The following is a 22150-nucleotide window of genomic DNA, read 5'->3' as shown; positions in this document are numbered from 1 at the left end:
CTCACCCTACATGGGCTTCACCTACTGTCCAACCAGTCCTAATGAGATAAACCAGGTTTCTCAGTTGGAAAGGCAGAAATCACCCATCTTCTGCATTGATCACGCTGGAAGCTGGAGATCAGAGCTGCTCCTATTTTACTGTTTTGACATTTACTCTTAATATTGGATAGCATTTATATTTTAGTGAAGAAACAAGTTCACAGGTTGGATATCTGTTTTGCTCAAATTTATGTTTGGAGAAAAACAATTTGATTGTAAAATATTTAGATTTATGTAAGAAAATGTTACAAAAAGGCACAAGAATTGTATATAAAACTTGCTTTATTTCATGGGTCAGGGGAATTCCAATGCTTAATACTTTTAAAATGAGAGTAGACTCCTTATTCTTCAATATCAACTGTGCTGTATCTTGTAAGGTATTTAATCTGTTACTTACACGTGGAATGAAAGCTTGAATAAGCCTGAAGGAAAAGGGAGAGGTGGTGTGGAAAGGTGGGAAATCTGTCTGAAGATTCTATTAAACATAACCCTTTGCAAAACAAATAAAAAAATAGAAAGCAGGATCTTAAAGGGGTATCTGCACACTCATGTTCATTGCAGTATTAGCCAAGACATGGAAGCAACCCAAATGTTCATCAGTAAGTGAATGGAAAAAGATGTGATACATATACACAATGGAATGTTATTCAGCCATAGAAAAGAATGAAACTCTGTGATTTGCAGCAACAAGAATGAAACTGGAGGACATTGCAGTAAGTGAAATAAGCCTTTGAGAAATTAAAGAAAAATAAATGAAAAGAATTTGTTTATGCATTGGAAAACTTGATACTGTTAAAATGCCAATTCTCCCCAGATTGATCTACTGATTCAATGTATTCTCTTTTAAAATTCATAAAGGTGTTTTCTTTGCAGAAATTGACAATTTATTATAAAATTTATGTGGAAATGCAAGAGACTCAGAGTATCCAAAACTATTTTGAACAAAAAAGAAGAAAAATGATGGAGGGCTTTCACTTTCCAATTTTTTAAAAGAAACTGTCAAACTATGGTAGTCAAGATGGTGTGGTACTTTCATAAGGCTAGACATTATACATTAATGAAACTGAGTTCAAATTCTAGAAATAAATTCTTTTATTTATAGTTGTGGTAAGTTTGAAGATATTGAGGCTCACCAAGAAAAACACAAAACAACAAAACAGTATCATTGTACAACAGACTTTATTAAATGGTGCTTGAAGAGCACCATTTGTATGAAAGAGTAAATCCCTCACCACAGGATACATGAGAAATATCATGAGGTCTCCGCTAAGAAGGTGAAGTGGCTGAAGAAATTTCCAGAAGACAGGTGATTCAGAGAGGTAGCTTATGCCTTTAAGCAGTGTTGTTCAGCTGCAAAGTGAGAAGTCTCTGGGTCAGAAAGCTCCAAAGGGCAGCAGTGATTTGGGATCTTCTATAGTTACAGTGTTTGTGTTATCTAAGGCTAATAGAAGTGGGGTGCACTTTTGTGGAGTCAAAGGCAGGGAGTAGAAGAGGCAATAATATGCTTATTCGGGCTACGTTTAGAACATTTTGGATGTGTAATAATTTGAATTTGGTGCAGACAGGCTTTAAGCTAACAACGTGCTGTGAAGGAGTAAACAACATGGGGACCAATATAGAGGGGCTGTCTTTGACTCATTTTTACAACAGTCAAGGGATCTTATGATAAGGGTACCAAGGGAATTCATTGAGGAAAGGATAACCTTTTTAACAAGCTGTTTGGGGCAAAGGGATATCCACATGCAGAAAGCTAAGCCAAGGCTCATAACTCTTACAATACACAAAAAATTAACTCAAAATACATTACAGACCACAAATAAGTATTTTTTGAGAAGGGTCTTGCTGTGTTGCCCAGGTTGGAGTGCAGTGGCACAATCATAGCTCACTGAAGCCTCAATCTCCTGGGCTCAAGTGATCCTCCTGCCTCAGCCTTCCAAGTAGCTGGGACTACAGGTACACACCACCACATCTGCTTTTTTGTTTTTTATTACTTTTAGTAGAGATGAGGCCTTGCTATGTTGCCCAGGTTCCTAAATATAGGATTTAAACTCTAACACATTTATATATAGGAGAAAATATTTAATGTCTTGGTTAGGCAGATATTTCTTAGTTATGACATAAAAACACAGTCCATTGAAAAAATGATAAAATGGATCCCATCAAAATTCAAAACTTCAGCACTTCAAAAACAACTTCTTATTAGGCATAAAAAGACATTCCACCTCATGGTGAAAAATATTGCAAAATGTGTATCTGAAAGGGACTTATATGCAGTATATGCATAGAACTCTTACATCTCAATAATAAAGACAAACCAATTAAAAATAAGCTAAAGATTTGAAGACATTATACCAAAATATATATGAATTGCTAATAAAAATATGAACAGATGGTTATAAGTGAAATACAAATTAAACCACAATGGGATAGCATTTCCTACATAATAGAATGATTAACATTAAAAAAGACTTGCACATAAATGTTTATTCCAATGTTATTCATAGTAACCAAAGTTAGAAATAGCCTGTATATACATCAACTGGTGAAAAAATAAACCTGCAGTATATTCATATAATTCAATACTATCCAGCATAAAAGGAATGAACTATGGATACATGCTACAGCAAAGATAAATCTCAAAATCTTTATTTTCAATGAACAAAGTCAGACACACAAGAGAAAATGTTGTATTTTTTTCCAATTCTGTGAAGTCATTGGTAGTTTGATGGGGATAGCATTGAATCTATAAATTACCTTGGGCAGTATGGTCATTTTCATGATATTGATTCTTCCTATCCATGAGCATGAAATGTTCTTCCATTTGTTTGTGTCCTCTTTTATTTCATTGAGCAGTGGTTTGTAGTTCTCCTTGAAGAGGTCCTTCACATCCCTTGTAAGTTGAATTCCTAGGTATTTTATTCTCTTTGTAGTAATTGTGAATGGGAGTTCACTCATGATTTGGCTGTCTGTTTGTCTGTTATTGGTGTATAGGAATGCCTGTGATTTTGGCACATTGATTTTGTATCCTGAGATTTTGCTGAAGTTGCTTGTCAGCTTAAGGAGATTTTGGGCTGAGGCGATGGGGTTTTCTAAATATACAATCATGTCATCTGCAAACAGAGACAATTTGATTTCCTCTTTTCCTAATTGAATACCCTGTATTTCTTTCTCTTGCCTTCATTTTGTTATTTACCCAGTAGTCACTCAGGAGCAGGTTGTTCAGTTTCCACGTAGTTGTGTGGTTTTGAGTGAGTTTCTTAACCCTAAGTTCTAATTTGATTGCACTGTGGTCTGACAGACAGTTTGTTGTGATTTCTGTTCTTTTACATTTGCTAAGAAGTGTTTTACTTCCAATTATGTGGTCAATTTTAGAATAAGTGCAACGTGGTGCTGAGAAGAATGCATATTCTGTTGATTTGGGGTGGAGAGTTCTGTAGATGGTTATTAGGTCTGCTTGGTCCAGAGCTGAGTTCAAGTCCTGGATATCCTTGTGAATCTTCTGTCTCATTGATCTGCCTAATATTGACAGTGGGGTGTTAAATTCTCCCATTATTATTGTGTGGGAGTCTAGGTCTCTTTGTATGTCTCTAAGGACTTGCTTTATGAATCTGGGTGCTCCTGTATTTTTGGGTGCTTACATAGTTAGGATAGTTAGCTTTTTTTTCCTCCAATCCCTTTAGTATTCACTTAAACAGTTGAGGCACAAGCAATAATAAAACTGCATTTTTTACATTACGAAAAGATTTTGTATGTTATCTGCATGATATACCAATTTTCTCAATCTCTGCTGCAATAACATCTCATTAACACTCTGGTCCACAGGTTGATTTAATAAAGTCAGAATGGCAGGTGGGAAGATGGTAAAATAAACTTACCAAGGGGCAAAAGGAACCAAACATTTACTGAGTGCCTACTATGCATGCTCTACTAGGTTTCACACACTTTGCATAAATGTGAACCCAAGTTCTAGTTATCAGTTAACAGGCCAGCATTGCTACGGCCAGTAAGCCTATGTTTTAAATGTTCTTTCACTTTTAAGTATAAATTGTGGAACAAAACAATATATCTTTGCCCAAAGAAGCATGTCAACTGTTGCACTAATATATTATTTTCCATTTCCAAAGTTTTTGTTTTTAGTAAGTGTGTAACATTAGCACATGGAAATGCTCAAGCTGTGTATTAGTTCTCAGAAATCTGGGGTTTTTTCATTCTCACCTGCTGAGCACCATTTGGCCAGCATCACTGCAACGAGCTGATTCTATCACTTTGTAAAATTTAAGATGGGAATGGATAGTGTTTGGCAATTACATTTCTGGGAGAAAAAAGTGCTGATTTTTTTCTTTAACTCAACACTGCTAGCTTTAAAAAGTGGTACCTCATTTTAAAGCACCAAAGTTGTCATTTAAATAAGAAAATGTACTTGGCTTAATGAACTGTAAAATGAAGACACCACTGCCTTTTTGAGCATTACAGCAAAGCCAGTATGTTCATAGCCAAGTGACACCCAGCTCATACTGCACTCCAGTTCCCAAGGAAAGGGTGTTTCTACCCTCCCCAAACTTATGCTGCCCCTCACTCCTCCAGCCAGCCCTCCTTTTTCTGAGCCCATTCTTTCCTTGCTGAGCTGTCTGCCCCTTGCTCCCTTTCCCATCCCTGTTCTCCATCTAACTGCCCCTCTATACATGTCTGGGCTGCTGCCTAAGAATTCTTAGCTGCCTGGTTAGTCACTGACCAATCACCACTACACTGCTTTAGATTTGGGATCCCACTAGTAAAACCAACTGGCATGTTTGTACTGGTCATCCCCCCAAAAAAGCATCCTGTGTAACAAAAAAGCACTGTTTAAGGGTTCAGGATCACAAACCTTCAAGATACCCAAGAAAAGTCCTCAAATGTGAGTCGCCTCATCTAACAGTAGAGGTAAGTTCAAAGATGAAATGTAATTTGTTCAAGGCTGTGCAGCTAATCAGAGGCAGAAACTAGAACTGTTTCTCCTTCCACTACACCACAAAAAAACCCCGAGATTAATAATGATTAAGAAGTTTGTAAGTCAATCAAAATAAAATGCCTAATACATAGGAAAAGTCTTTGGGATTTCTCCACAGACTTTTAGACAGAACAAAGGCAATCTTTACAATGACAAATGCTCCTCAGTTCAACAGATGCCACCAAGTACCAAGGATCCTTACTCAGTTCTGAAACAGTGACTACGGAGAATATGTCACTATTTGAGAATAAGAGGTCCCACCTGATCCACTCTTTTCAAGTCTTCAGTCACAAGGTTGCAACTTACTCTCATCATTTAACAAGATAAATTAATCAAGCTGAAGTAGGATTAAGGAGGTACATTGAAGATAAAAGCAAAAGGCAACAAACATTTTTACAAGCAGATCATCCCAGTTACCTTAAAAGTTTCGGATTAATTTACAGAGCAGTGACAGAACCATATAATTTCAGTGAAAATCAAGATAGTTATACCATTAAAAAAAAGATCAATTCAGAAATACCGAGTCAGGCAAGCATGCAAAATTCAGAATATAAAAAAATGCAGGGCCTGGTTGCCCACATACATTCCTCAGGTTAAGGTAGATTTAAAGATGCCCAACAGAACCCAATTAATCAGAAGCTAAAAGGGACACTTCAGTGATCAGCAGATGCATTCTCTCATGTAACAAATGGAGGGAAAGTGAGCACACATTAACTGGCGAAGCACACAAGGCTAGATTAGGGGTGTACAGAGATCTAACTCCTGGTGCTATTTGCAACTACATATATTTAAAATACAAGGAGATAAATACCCAGAACACATTAAGCATACTGATTTAAACAGAACATTTCAAGACTGATACACAGAAAGGGAAGGAAGCTGTTAACCCAGCACAGCAGCACACTTCACATATTTATGTCTCAGAGATTAAATGGAAAGAAATGATCAATCAAAACCTTTAATGCTCAGTTTTCACAAACACAATCAAGTCTATCAAATTTCTAGATTTACAGCAAAATGTGCCCCCTAAAAACATGTACACTCTTCAGTTTCTCCTATACTTTTTTTTTTTTTTTGCCTATCTTTCAAAACTGAGCACTGGGTATTTTTAACATGAGCCATGTCATATGTACAGTTTAACTATGATTCAGGAATAAACAAAATCCATGATTTTTTAGTAACTCATAGTGTATTTATAGAATGAAAAGTTCTCTATCAAATTACACTTTTCACTGGGAAAAATAAATAAAATGGACAAATGGATCTACACAAAGTAAACATTAACTTTGGTAGATTTCAGTGTAGTTCATAACAAGCATATTTGCCCTTATTCCCCCAGAGCTGCTCAACTACCAAGAATTTTTAAAATATTTTTAACTGAGATTTTATTATGTTGACATTTGTTTCTCATTCCACATCATCTTCAGCCAAGCTGTGAGTACTTACAATTCTCTGACTAATTGTTGGGATCTTAGTCAGAAGCATCTGGAACACTGGTGGTGGAAGAGTTTGCTGTAAGACCTGCAGTAACTGCTGTGGCTGTCCACACACAGCAATTGCATTTGTCAGATGGTCTACACCCTTCTCATATTCACCTTGAGCTAGTAACTCTTCACCAAGCTGTATTTCTTCAAAGAAGAACTTCTGAACAGCTTCAGCATCTTTAAGGTCAGGTAACTTGGAAAGCCCAGCTCTCTCCTTGGCAAGCTTCTGTTTCTTTCTTCATTCTCGAAGCCTGTTCTTGAAGTTGGGGTCACTTCATCTTTTGCAGTCAAAGTAGATGCAGTATGCAATAAAAAGGGCCCCGCATGCACCGGCGGCGATGGCACTGTTCCGACCCACCATCTTTTCTACAGCGCTAAGCATGGACAGTGGCAGCGGGAACCATGAAGGAGCGGTGGGCCACGAACCCTCAGAGTGGTCGGCGCAGCTCAGACCCGATGGCGTGGGCCAGGAACCTAGTTAGCTCTTCTTGTTGAATTGATCCCTTTACCACTGTGTAATGGCCTTCTTTGTCTCTTTTGATCTTTGTTGGTTTAAAGTCTGTTTTATCAGAGACCAGGATTGCCACCCCTGCTTTTTTTTGCTTTCCATTTGCTTGGTAGATCTTCCTCCATCCCTTTATTTTGAGCCTATGTGTGTCTCTGCACGTGAGATGGGTCTCCTGAATACAGCACACCAATGCATCTTGACTCTTTATCCAATTTGCCAGTCTGTGTCTTTTAATTGGAGCGTATAGCACATTTAAAGTTCATATGGAACCAAAACAAAGAGCCTGCAGAGCGAAGACAATCCTAAGCAAAAAGAACAAAGCTGGAGGCATCGTGCTACCTGACTTCAAACTATATTACAAGGCTACAGTAACCAAAACTGCATGGTACTGGTACCAAAACAGATATATAGACCAATCAAACAGAACAGAAGCCTCAAAAATAACATCCCACATCTACAACCATCTGATCTTTGACAAAAATAACAAAAACAAGCAATGGGGAAAGAATTCCCTATTTAATAAATGGTGCTGAGAAAACCAGCTAGCCATATGTAGAAAGCTGAAACTGGATCCCTTCCTTACTCCTTATACAAAAATTAACTCAAGATGGATTAAACATTTAAATGTTAAGACCTAAAACCATAAAAACCCTAGAAGAAAACCCAGGAAATACCATTCAGGACATAGGCATGGGCAAGGACTTGATGACTAAAACACCAAAAGCAATGGCAACAAAAGCCAAAATCCACAAATGGGATCTAATTAAACTAAAAAGCTTCTGCACAGCAAAAGAAACTACCATCAGAGTGAACAGGCAACCGAGAGAATGGGAGAAAATTTTTGCAGTCTACCCATCTGACAAAGGGCTAATATCCAGAATCTACAAATAACTCAAACAAATTTACAAGAAAAAACAAACAACCCTATCAAAAAGTGGTCAAAGGATATAAACAGACATTTCTCAAAAGAAGACATTTATGCAGCCAACAGACATATGAAAAAATGCTCATCGTCACTGGCCATCACAGAAATGCAAATCAAAACCACAATGAGATACCATCTCACACCAGTTAGAATGGTGATCATTAAAAAGTCAGGAAACAATAGATGCTGGAGAGGATGTGGAGAAATAGGAATGCTTTTACACTGTTGGTGGAAGTGTAAATTAGAAGACAGTGTGACAATTCCTCAAGGATATGTAACTAGAAATACCATTTGACCCAGTGATCCCATTACTGGGTATATACCCAAAGTTTTATAAATCATGCTACTATAGAGAAACATGCACATGTATGTTTATTGTGGCACTATTCCCAATAGCAAGGTCTTGGAACCAACACAAATATCCATCAATGATAGACTGGATTAAGAAATTGTGGCACATATACACCATGGAATACTATGCAGCCATAAAAAAGGACAAGTTCATGTCTTTTGCAGGGACAAGGATGCAGGTGGAAATCATCATTCTCAGCAAACTATCACAAGGACAGAAAACCAAACACTGCATGTTCTCACTTATAGGTGGGGGTTGAACAATGAGAACACATGGACACAGGGCAGGGAACATCACACCTTGGGGCCTGTCAGGGGGTGGGGGCTGGGGGAGGCATAGCATTAGGAGAAATACCTAATGTGAATGGCAAGTTGATGGGTCCAGCAAACCAACATGGCACATGTATACCTATGTAAAAAATCTGCATGTTCTGCACATGTACCATAGAACTTAAAGAATTTTTAAAAAAAGTAAAGATGAAAAAGAGCCCCAGATTAGTCAGTGAAAAAAAAGATAACATGTTGTATAATTTTATTTATAAGAAATACCCACAAAGGCAAAACTATAGGACAAAAAGTGAATTAGTGGTACCTATAGCATAAGTAAGAAGTGTAACAGTAATTATTCATGAAAGATAATATCAAGATGATGAAAGTGTTCTAAAACTGATTCATGGTTTTAATTGTACAACTTGGTAAATTTAATTTAGTCTCAGTTTTATTCATTTCTGCTCTCATCTTTATTATTTTTTTCCTACAAATTTTGAGTTTGGTTTGTTCTTGCTTTTCTAGTTCTTTAAGATGCATTATTAGGCTATCTCCTAGTATTGCTTTAATTGTATTCCATAGGTTTTGGTGTGTTGCATTTTCATGGTCATTTGCATCAAGAAATTTTAAAATTTTCTTCTTAATTTCTTTATTGACCTATTGGTCATTCAGGAGCATGTTGTTTAATTTCCATGTATTTGTATAGTTTCCAAAGCTCCACTTGTTATTGATTTCTAGTTTTATTTCCTTGTGATCAGAAAAATATACTTGATATCATTTGGACTTTTGAAAAATTTGATGGGACTGGTTTTGTGGCCTAACATATGGTACATCCTGAAGGTTGTTTCATGTGCGGTTACAAAGAATGTGAATTCTGCAGCTATTGGATGCAATATTCTGTAAATATCTATTACATTAATTTGGTCTATAGTGCAGATTAAGTCCAATGTTTGTTGATTATCTGTCTAGGTGATAGGTCCATTATTGAAACTGAGGTGTTGAAGTGTCCTGCTATTATCATATTGCAATATATCTCTCCCTTTAGATATATTAATATTTGCTTATATGTTTGGGTGCTACAATATTTGTCACATATATGTTTACAATTGTTATATCCTCTTGCTGAATTGACCTCTTTATCATTATATAATATAATGAACTTTTTTCTCTTTTTACAGTTTTTGACTTAAAATCTGTTTTATCTGATATAAATATAGCTATTCTTGCTCTTTTATGGTTTATATTTGCATAAAATATCTTTTTCTATCCCTTCACTTTAAGTCTATGTTTGTCTTTATAGATTAAGTAAAATGAGTTTCTTGCAGGCAGCATACAGTTCAGTCTGGATTGTTATCCATTCAGAAACTATGTTTTTTATTTGAAAAATTTTAAATTTCAATGTTTAATGTTATTATTGATAAGTAAAGACTTACTATTGTAATTACTTGTCTGGAGTTGGGAGAGGGGTGATGCAGGCACTCCCTTGGTTGCCACAGCTTGTGTCATGCTGGGTCACATCCCAAGTCTACAGCCTCTAAGACCAGTTGCAGAACCACACTTAGACTTGCCCAAGGATCTCAGTCACTAGTTACCTGGTTGCCACTGAAATTTATTTGAGGCCCAAGGCCACTGTAGTTAGCCAGTCATAAAGTGGGCCAGGACTTTAATTCCTCCCACTAGGGCAGTAGATTCATCTCTGGCTCAGGACTGGTCTAAATGCTCTATCCAGAAGAACCTGTGGAAATTTGTCTGGTGTTGTGTTCCACCATGACACTACGAGATAGGGCAGCACTGAGTTCCAATGCAAAGTCCCACACTCACTTTGCACTCCCTCCCTAGAGTGTACAGATTCTCTCTCTGGGCTGCACTGCCTGGGATTGGGATGGGGGTGTAAGCAACACAAGACTGTTCTTCTTTCCCTCTTCAATGCATCTTTTCTTTTTATTATGCTAAAACCAGAAACTCTGATATCTCATTTGATTTTTTACTTCTTATAAAGGTATTTTATGCGTGGAAAGTTGTTCAGTTTAATGTTCCCATAGGGGGATTGATTGCTGGAGAGTTCTATTTAGCCATCTTGCTCTGCCTCCAATTGGTAAATATAATTTTAAAAATCATTCATTCACACACTTGAAAAGGGTGCATTACATGATACACAAAATAAGCCCAAGTAGAACTATTTTAAAAACAAATAAAACTGACATGAACTTTATTGTACAAGCCTTTTTGTGTATTTACATAAGTAGGTCATTGCTGAATCCTAGGAGAGGCATGTGTTTAGATTTAGTAGATAATGCCAAACAATTTTTAAAGTTTTTATACCAGTTTACACTCCCATTAGTAATATCTAAGAGTCCAAATTGCTCTACATCTTTGCCAAAATTTGGAATTGTTAGACATTTTAATTTTAGCCATTGATAATTTTCTTTATATGTTAATCATTTATTTGTTTTGCATCTATATATGTGTTTTGCATATATATATTTCACCCATTTTTCTTAGGTCTCATTTTACTTAAGATATTATTTACATTTTTGCTTGTTAGTTTTGGATTTTTTAAATTTATTTACTCATTTGCTAAAAGTGTATTGAACATCTATTTTTTACCAAGCATATACTGATAGGACCTTTTTATTTTTTTGAGACAGGTCTCACTGTCTCTCAGGCTGGAGTGCAGTGGCACAATCATGGCTCACTGCAGTCTTGGCATCCTGGGCTCAAACAATCTTCCTACCTAAGTCTCCCCAGTAGCTGGGACCACAGGTGTGTACCAACATGCCTGGCTATTTTTTATTTTTTATTTTTTTGCATAGATGGGAGTCTCACTATGTTTCCCAGGCTGACTTCAAACTCCTGGGCTCAAGTGACCCTCTCACATTGGCCCCCCATAGTGCTGGAATCATGGATGTGAGCCACTGCATCTGGCCCGAATTTCTTTTTTTAAAAAAATGTTGTTGATTCATAATAATTGTAAATATCTATGGGATACATGTAATATTTTGATACATGCACAAAATGTGTATTGATCAAATCAGGGTAATTAGGACATCCATCACCTGACAAATAATAAGTATTTATCATTTCTTTGTGTTGGGAACATTCAAAATCTTCTTTTATAGCAATATTGAAATATACAATAAATTATTATGAACTATAGTCACCCTACTGTGCTGTTGAACACTAGAACTAATTCCTTCTATCTAACTGTATTTTGGTACCCATTAACTAACATTTCCCTCCACTCTACCCATCCCAGCCTGACAATCATTATTCTACTCGCTATATGCATGAGATGAGTTTTTTAGTTCCCACATATTAGTGAGAACATGTGATATTCATCTTACTGTGCCTGGCTTATTTCACTTAACATAATGTTCTGCCATTCCATCCATGTTGTTGCAAATGACAGAATTTCATTCCTTTTATAGCTGAATAATATTCCTTTGCGTGTATATGTCATACTTTCTTTATCTTTTCTTTTATTGATGGACATGGGTTGATTCCATATCTTGGGTCTTGTTAATAGTGCTGCAATACACATGAGAACGCAGAGATCTTTTCAATATACAGATTTTCTTTCTTTTGGACATGTAAGCAGCAGCGGGATTGCTGGACCATATGGTAGTTCTATTTTAAGCTTTTTGAGAAATGTTCATACTGTTTTCCATAGTGGCTGTACTAACTTACATTCCCTTCAACAGTGTATATGAGTTTCCTTTTCTTTGCATCCTTGCCAGCATTTGTTATTTATTTTTTGATAATAGTTATTTTAACTGGGATGAGATTATATCTCATTGTGGTTTTGATTTGCATTTCCCTGATGACTGGAAATATTGAGCATCATTTTTAATATACCCTGGCCATTCATTCATGTATCTTCTTTTCAGAAATTTGTATTCATATTTTTTACTATTTTTTAATCAAATTATTTGAGTTTTTTTCATTGAGTTGTTTGAGTTTCTTATATATTCTGGTTATTAATCCCTTGTCAGATGGATATTTTGAAAATATTTTTCCCATTCTGTAAGTTGTCTCTTTACCCTATTGTTTTCTTTGCTGTGCAGAAGCTTTTTAGCTTAACGTGTTCCCATTTGTCTACTTTTGCTTTTGTTGCCTGTGCTTTCGAGGGCTTAAAAAGAAAATATTTGCTCAGACCAATGTCCTAAAGCATCTTCCCAGTTTTGTCTAGTAGTTTCATAGTTTCAGGTCTTACATTTAAGTCTTTAGTTCATTTTTATTTGATTTCTGTATATGGTGAGAGATAGGGGTCCAGTTTTATTCTTTCTCATACAAATATCCAGCTTTCCCAGCATCATTTATTGAAGAGTCTGTCATTTCCCTAATTTGGTGACTCTGTTGCAAATGAGTTGGCTGTAAATGTGTGGGTTTATTTCTGGGTTCTCTATTCTGTTCCATTGGTTTTTTGCGTCTGTATTTATGACAGTACCATGCAGCTTTGTAGTACATTTTGTCATCAGGCAGTGTGATGCCTCCAGCTTTGTCCTTTTTGCTCAGGATCATTTTGGCTATTTGGCATCTTTTGTAGTTTCATAAAAGTTTTAGGATATTGTTTTCTGTTTCTGTGAAGAATGTCATTGGTATTTTGATAGAGATTGCATTGAATATGTAGATTTCTTTGGGTAGTATAAACATTTTAACAATATTGATTCTTCTAATCCATAAGCATAGGATATCTTTCCATTTTGGGGTTCTCTTCATCTCTTTCATTAGTGTTTTTATAGTTTTTATTGCGTAGATCTTTCACTTCTTTGGTTAAATTTATTCCTAGATGTATTATTTTCTTGTAGCTATTGTAAATGGGATTGTTTTCTTGATTTTTTCAAATTGTCTGCTGCTGGTGTACAGAAATGCTACTAATTTATGTGTGTTGATTTTGCTTCATGCAAACTTACTTAATTTGTTAGTTCTAACAGTTTTTTTGTGGAGTCTTTAGGTTTTTCTAAATATAAGTTCATGTCTTCTTTGAACAAGGATATAAATTAACAATTTCCTTTCCAATATGTATGTCCTTTATTTTTTTCTCTTGCAAAATTGCTCTGGGTAGGACTTCCAGTACTATATTGAATATGGTCTTTAAAATATTTTTCTCTACACTTTATATTATGATAAAATATACGTAACATAATATTTACCATTTTACCTATTTTTAAATCTACATTTCAGGAGCATTAAGTACAATCACAGTGCTGTGAACCATCATCACCATACATCTCCAGAATATTTTCTTTTTTTGAACTGAAACTCCATACACATTGAACAATAACTTCCTTTCCTCCCTACCCCAAGCCTCTGAAAACCATGTTTCTACTTTCTGTCTCTGTGAATTTGACTGCTCTAGATACCTAATTAAAGTAGAATCATACAATATTTGTTCTTTTGTATCTGGCATTTTCACTTAAAGGAAAAATTTATCTATAAACTGACAGAATTTAGAAATAAATACAACAATATGTAAACAGTTTTAATATCTGTGATAGTAACAAATTCTTTAAATCTGGAAAATAATAGTCACTTAAAATTTTAAAAAATTGTTCAATTAATAAATGATCCAAGTTAGAAATATGAACAAAATAAACCTCACCAATGATTACTATAGAGAGGAAATTTTAATTACTGCAAAGCTTTCCATCCTATAAATACATTATCAAATAGTTTAACCATTTCTTTAATGCTGAGATTTAGATTATTTCCAATTAACTCAAAAGCATCAAGCAAATGTTGTGATTTCTAAGAATAAATATAACTTTCCATTTTGGCTTTTGTATATATGTATATTTCTAACGGCTGTTAAAGCCAGCATTAAGAAGGAGAAGCAGAAAGTCAGTATTGGGACTGGGGTTATTTATAAGCCAGGCAACTGGTTAATTGTGGTTAATTGTCTGGTATGTTTACTTGTCACATAGTTGTATACACCATACTAGTTTTTCATCACAGGCCCTCATTCGCCCCCACTGCCATCGGACTTCCTCCTCCTCCCCTCACAGGAAATGTTTCGAGAATTTTTCAACCTAAAATCATATAGCTTGTGAAAAATACCGACAAACATAATATAGAATATTTAAATAACTGACACGCCACCTAAAGACCATCAGTGCTAATTCCTGGTGTTTTTAATCTTTGAAGCGTTTGTTTATCAGCTCTTCCACCATCCACCTCTCCCCTCCCCAGGTCCCCGATCTAAAATCAAAGAGATTGATTTAGGATGGGTGGGTGCCTTGTCCTCTCTCATTGTTCGACATTTTAGTTACGTTTTCTCTGAGCTCTCTGGAAAGCATAAAAGTATAATATCTGTTAAAAGTTGGATGAATGAACTAATGAACGCAATGGGATTCCAGAAAACTCTGCGGGAGATGGGCTAGAGGACGAGGAGGAGGTGGATGAATCAGCCATGTTAGAGAGCCTGGGAAGGTGAGCAGAGTTGAAAACTTGATAGATCTAATAATTTACTGGCTCTGGGTTTGTCAGTCACTACATTGCAGCAAATGAGATTAGAGCATAGTTGTGGGAGGGAAGGAGGTGACGCAGCAATCTATTTGCACCTAGAAATTTTAGGCAAGTGATAGCTGCGTAATCATACTGCGGCACCGTTTTTTTCTTGCAGCAGTAGCTGCTTGCGGAGGAGGTCTGCCCACTGCAGCTCTCTGCAGTCTCCGGCTCTCTCCTGCAGGATTGGTCAACGCAGCCGTCGCCGCCCTCTGCACCCAGCCCAGGCCGCCACTGCTTCAGTCCGGTTCTCAAAGCCTCAGCACCATCTTTTATCCCCGAGCAGCCTGGATCGTCGTTCCCTCAGTCCGGACGCCACTGCTAGGTCCGACCACCGCCGCTTCTGATATTTCGGTGAGTCTTTTCCTGCGGAGGTTTGGTCTCCCGATCTCTGTGGTAGCCACCTTAGGCGTGTACGGTCCTTTGAAAAATGGCCGAGTCAGAGAACCACAAGGAGCTGTCAGAATCCAGTCAAGAAGAGGCTGGTAATCAGATAATGGTGGAAGGGCTCGGGGAACATCTGGAGCGCGGTGAAGATGCCGCTGCTGGGCTTGGAGACGATGGGAAGTGCGGTGAAGAAGCCGCCGCTGGGCTTGGGGAAGAAGGGGAAAACGGTGAAGATACTGCTGCTGGGTCCGGGGAAGATGGGAAAAAAGGTGGCGATACTGATGAGGACTCAGAGGCAGACCGTCCAAAAGGACTTATCGGTTATGTTTTAGATACAGACTTTGTTGAAAGTCTACCTGTGAAAGTTAAGTACCGTGTGTTAGCCCTTAAAAAGCTTCAAACTAGAGCGGCCAATTTAGAATCCAAATTCCTGAGGGAATTTCATGACATTGAAAGAAAGTTTGCTGAAATGTACCAACCCTTACTGGAAAAAAGACGTCAGATCATCAATGCAATCTATGAACCTACAGAAGAGGAATGTGAATATAAATCAGACTCTGAGGACTGTGATGATGAGGAAATGTGTCATGAAGAGATGTATGGTAATGAGGAGGGTATGGTACATGAATATGTGGATGAGGACGATGGTTATGAGGACTATTATTATGATTATGCTGTGGAAGAGGAGGAGGAGGAGGAGGAGGAGGACATTGAGGCTACTGGAGAAGAGAATAAAGAAGAGGAGGATCCTAAGGGAATTCCTGATTTTTGGCTGACTGTTTTAAAAAACGTTGATACACTCACTCCTTTGATTAAGAAATATGATGAGCCTATTCTGAAGCTCCTGACAGATATTAAAGTTAAGCTTTCAGATCCTGGCGAGCCCCTCAGTTTCACACTAGAATTTCACTTCAAACCCAATGAATATTTCAAAAATGAGTTGTTGACAAAGACCTATGTGCTGAAGTCAAAGCTAGCATATTATGATCCCCATCCCTATAGGGGAACTGCGATTGAGTATTCCACAGGCTGTGAGATAGATTGGAATGAAGGAAAGAATGTCACTTTGAAAACCATCAAGAAGAAACAGAAACATCGGATCTGGGGAACAATCCGAACTGTAACTGAAGATTTTCCCAAGGATTCATTTTTCAATTTTTTCTCTCCTCATGGAATCACCTCAAATGGAAGGGATGGAAATGATGATTTTTTACTTGGTCACAATTTACGTACTTACATAATTCCAAGATCAGTATTATTTTTCTCAGGTGATGCACTGGAATCTCAGCAGGAGGGGGTAGTTAGAGAAGTTAATGATGCAATTTATGACAAAATTATTTATGATAATTGGATGGCTGCAATTGAGGAAGTTAAAGCTTGTTGCAAAAACCTTGAGGCATTAGTAGAAGACATTGATCGTTAGAGCAGAGTATACATGGCCCTGAAATTAACTGCCCTAGATATAGTTACTCAAGGTATAAGAAGCCTTGTGTTCTGTATTTTTCTTGTAGTGTTAGTTAAAACATATGTTTCAAAAATATAAGAAAAGTTCAAAAACTAATTAATTTGACCTTGAGTTTTAGTAGTAGAATGTTTTCAAGAAATGTACACTGTGGTAAATGATTTAAAACACTAGTATAGTGTTGTGTAGCTTAATCCTTCTGAAGTCTTTTTGTCATGTAGCTATTAATCTGTGGCTATGAAATGATCAGAAATGCTAAGTGAGATCAATATTTGTTTGGAAAAAAAATCTTGGGAAACAACCCAAGGGTTTTTGCTGTTGTTGTTTTTCTTTTTCTATTTTTGTTTACTTAGTCCTTTAGCTAGTGGATTTAATTTTGTTGTGCCTGCTTCATTTTGCAATAACAATGCAGTAGAATTTAAAACTTGGATGCTTAAGAGGCCTGCATATAGATAAGAATTTCAGGCAAAACTACATTTATTGTTAATAACAGCTTGTTCATAGGCTCTTGTATTTTATGTAACTGTGATAAATAATGAAACTTAGTTATATTGAGGTTATTGTTTGTCAGTGAAGTGTTAGTCACAGTATTTTCAAAAGTTTGCACATATTGTTCTGTGTAATTGTGTAAGCCATAATTACAGTGTTTAATTCTCTTTTCCTATTACATCATTCATTGAAAGTGATCACTTTACCATTTTGAAAAGATATTTCGTGTTCTTTCACTGCAAAATAAAATGAATAAAAATTTCAGAGTGTCTCATGTTTAAAAATTAATGTATTTCTTGTTATAAAAGTAATATGTTCATTGGGGGACATTTGGGCAATACTGAAAAAATTCATTAATTAAACACAAAATCCATATACCACCCACCTACCCCAAAATAAGCACTGTTAATGTTTTGATTTATTTTCTACAATTATATTTCTATATGTTTATACACGCATGCAGATTTACTAAGACTATACTAAAATGTGCAAAGAAAGTATACCTTTCTTAGTGTTTATAATTGATCTGTTCATAATCTCAAGCCTACCTTCACTACACAAGGTTGCAGGGAAACAAAAGTCTCAATTCTAATCAATCCAGTAATCTCAGTGCTATTTAATAATTTAAGTACCCTTTTGAAATAACAGGTTCCTGTGTGTTAGTTTGTATTTCATATTTCTTACCTACCCTTCCACAGTGTCATCTGGATATATATGGGATTGCATTACTAATTGTGGCTGGGCTTGGAGTGCAGTGCCCTGATTCAGGAAAATGGGATGTGGTTGATCAGACCCTTGTCCCAGAGCTGACTTTGCCTTTCTTGCATGTGGAAACAGAGGCTGTGCTTCTCCCTTTGGCAGACTCTGAAAAGGTCACATTCATACCTCTAGTACAAGAGAGAACTTCTTGGTCCCCTCCATGCCACGTGGGAACTGAGAGTGACTAGGAAATGCTAACTCTGTCTCTTTATTGCTGCCTATCCACTCTTCCATCCCAGGTGGTTGGATGGATGTGATCTTGCACAAATATAAACCAAAAGTGGAGCAGAAGTTCTGTCTGTGACTTATTCTTCCACTATTAAACATGCCTCCTCCTTCAGATCTTGACCCAGACAGGTAAGTTTATAGCAGTGCCAACTTTTCATATTTCTGTTTCATACCTCTCTACAATCAACTGAGGAAGAAATTATGAGCTTTTTCTTTCCTTTTCCTGTCTGGACAGGACTCTCCTCTAATGTTAAATCTTTCTCCCAAAGACGGGGTAGATGTTCCCTGCTTTTCCCTGTGGTTGCAATAGTTGACAGGATATGGGGAAACAGACAACTTACTATTATAAGGAAATCTAAATAAGGAGATACTTTCTATGTATGCCTGGTAAGTAGAGACTTATTTTAACACTTTTCAACACCATTAATCTTGACGTCTGTGAAATTATTGACTCTCCGCAGTCCCCTGTCACACACAGAGATTGGGCCCCTTTTAATTGTGTCTACTGTTGCTGCGCATTAAAAAGTCAGGGACATGGGTGTATCACTCCTGGTATTTCACAGAGGAGGCTCGGACATTTTGCAGTTTCTCCTATACCTTTCTCTTACCTTCATTAGACAGAATAGTAAAGATGCTTCTGGGTTTGCTCTGAGGGCAAGCCAGACCCATTTGCTCTAACTCTCATGTCAATGGCCTCCAGCCAAAGGCAAAGATATACCTATAGGTGAAGAAGTTGGGTTTATTCTTCACTGCAGTGAGAGAGAACATGCTTCAGGGAACCATGGAATGTATCAGTAAGTGGGTGTTAGAAAAAACACTGGGTTGTAAGATTTGGTGGTGGGTCCAAGGAAAATAAGGTTTACTCTAGATCCGATGCTGACAGAAAATGTGGGCAATTTTATGATTGGTAGTTCAATAAATCTTATCCATAGGGAGGGGAGACTAGAACAAGGATAGCCTGGGCAGGGTGGGGGAGGTGTTTGTATGTCGTGGGTGGCACAGTGACCTTGTTTTTGTCTCTGCTTAGACAAAATTAAGTGGTCTTGCTTTGTCTCATTTTATCATAGTCCCAGAGTTACCCTATGGTTGGTATTCTATGAAATAGTTTGTGTCCAATAGGAGAATAGCCTGGCCTAGCTGTGAGTGCCAGGCTAGCTTCCTAAAGTTAGGAACTGTTCCTTATTTTTCTTTCTCTTTTGCCTCTTTTTAGGAATACAATTTGAGCCTCTCATCCCTCCCACAGCTTGTTGTGGGAGGGAGGTTCATTCAATTGGTTTTAGACTAGTGTAAAAACACTTTGGGCTTTGAGGGTAGGCCACCAGCTTCAGTCCACATACCATACAGTTCTGTACTAGGGTTAAGAACCTATGTGTGACAAATCAAGTTTTACCTTTGTTCTCTTCATATTTGTCTTAAAAAATTAATCATTATATGGTCCTGGAGGCGTCATAGAGGTGGCTGTTGGGCCTTGTTAGAATTTTGATATTCCCAGGGAATATACTGAAATACAAATATACAATAAAATTCCATTTTGGGATACATGGTAACTTATAGTACAGAATGATTAGTCATTCTGAACTGCCTGGATTCAAATCCCAATTCTGCAACCTGTTAGTTGAGTGACTTTGTCCAAGTTACTTTATGTATCTCTGTTTTCATACCTGTCAAAATGTAATAATTGTGCATCTACCTCATAAAATTATTATGAAGAATTAATTAGTTTATGTGCTTAGAAATATGCTTGGCACATAAATGCTATATAGATATATGTATTTTGTTATTTTTATAACTAAGTTTGTATCTCTAAAATACTCAAAATGGGTATACGGTAAAGGTAGAGTAAATTCTTTTTTGGGGGAGGGGACAGGTCTCACTCTGTCACCCACACTGGAGTGCAGTGGTGTGATCATGGCTCACTACAGCCTCGACCTCCCAGGCCCAAGCAATCCTTGCACCTCAGCCTCCTGAGTAGCGGGGACCACAGGCACACACCATTTGGAAGTCTGATGTGTATAAATACATGTCTGTACATGTATACAAGAAGTGGTGCATATAAAGTGAATATTACTGGTTCTGACACCTGCTGAGCATTTTCATGTCACTACTAGTGTAGGTATATTTGGAAGAAAAAGTAGATAATGTGTTAACTATCTAGTAGTAGTTCACTGCCTCTGTAATATAGAGAACCTGTTAATTTAAACCTTATACAAAAGATTCTGTACCCCAATTTGAATGTATCACTTGGCAATGAGAAAAAAGCTATCCTACCAGTTTTATTTGATTAGTGCTGAAATAAAAATTTCACAAAGCAACTTGACAAAAATGGTAAAGGTAACTGTACATTTCTATTAAATTTTATATTCCACACTTAACTTACTAGTAGGCTCTTTTTTATTATTATTATTATGGAGTTTCACTATTTTTGCCCAGGCTGGAGTGCAAATGGCACGATCTCGGCTCACTGCAACCTCCGCCTCCCAGGTTTAAGTGATTCTCCTGCCTCAACCTACCGAGTAGCTGGAATTACAGGCATGCACCACCATGCCCCACTAATTTTTGTATTTTTAGTAGAGACGGGGTTTCACCATGTTGGCCAGGCTGGTCTTGAACTCCTGAACTCAGGTGATCTGCCTGCCTTGGCCTCCCAAAGTGCTGAGATTACAGGCATGAACTACCATGCCCAGCCGGCTCTCTCACTCACACACATACACACACACACACGCACACACGCATGCACACACACACAGACACACAGGACAATATGATCCAGAGTGAGAGAAGTTCGTAGAGAGATTCCCAACAGGTGGAATCAATATCAGTGGTGCTTTGTCACTTAATATTTCTCCATCAGTTTTCAAGGTGAAGAGAGGTAATAAAAAGTGATATTTTGTACGTGTGTGCATGCTCGCATCTGTGCATGTATGTGCATATTTCACTGAGGAATGTACTGGCAATAAGTAGTAATAATATTTAGATAATAATCTTTGTTATCCAAAATATCACCTAGAATTTGTCAGGAATCCTATGGATAAGGGAAGACTGAATGATTTGTAATGAGTTCTCTTCTCCACTATGACGATGTAATTTTTATTTTATAGCTTAGAGGAATGGAAAAGCTTTTCCTTGCCAAGACTCATGTCATCCAATTCAAAGCATTTACATTTCATGTTCAAGCATTAAACTTGCATACTCTTACCATAACATGGTGTTTGTAGAACATTTCAGCATTATGTTCTTAGCAGAGTGGGTTTGGACAGGGGTGCTTATCTCCATTCTTCAGATGAGAAATCTGAGATGTAGGCATTGTAACTTGCCAGTATCATCCAACTAGTAAAGGAGAACTCAGCTCTGATCTTACTGCTCGTGCTCTTTTCACCATACTATGCTGCCTTCTGTGAAACTGAATGATGCTGCTAGTTTGTTTAATATTTAAAAATCCCTCTATGATTATTAAAACTGCCCAAGGCCAGGTGCGGTGGGTCACACCTGTAATCCCAGCACTTTGGGAGGCCGAGAAGGGTGGATCACCTGAGGTCGGGAGTTCGAGACCAGCTTGACCAACATGAAGAAACCCCATCTCTACTAAAAATACAAAAATTAGCTGGGCGTGGTGGCGCATGCCTGTAGTCCCAGCTACTCGGGAGGCTGAGCCAGGAAAATCACTTGAAACCAGGAGGCAGAGGTAGCAGTGAGCCGACATTGTGCCATTGCACTCCTGCCTGAGCAACAAGAGTGAAACTCCATCTCAAAAAAAGAAAAA

General features: G+C 37.3%; 1 protein-coding gene and 1 pseudogene across 1 annotated transcript; one reads left to right on the top strand and one right to left on the bottom strand.

Moving 5' to 3' along the window:
• Nucleotides 1-5088: 5088 nt before the first annotated feature.
• LOC100974596 (mitochondrial import receptor subunit TOM20 homolog) lies at nt 5089-6871 on the bottom strand (annotated as a pseudogene).
• Nucleotides 6872-15077: 8206 nt separating this feature from the next.
• Nucleotides 15078-17667, top strand: NAP1L2 (nucleosome assembly protein 1 like 2). The gene has a single exon (XM_003824383.5). It carries the CDS (start codon nt 15496-15498, stop codon nt 16873-16875), a length of 1380 nt encoding a protein of 459 aa, XP_003824431.1. The 5' UTR covers nt 15078-15495; the 3' UTR covers nt 16876-17667.
• The last annotated feature ends 4483 nt before the right edge of the window (nt 17668-22150 follow it).

Source organism: Pan paniscus, chromosome X (assembly GCF_029289425.2).
Source record: "Pan paniscus chromosome X, NHGRI_mPanPan1-v2.0_pri, whole genome shotgun sequence".
NCBI classification, from domain to species: Eukaryota; Metazoa; Chordata; class Mammalia; order Primates; family Hominidae; genus Pan; species Pan paniscus.
This window is presented reverse-complemented; position numbering and strand designations above follow the sequence as displayed.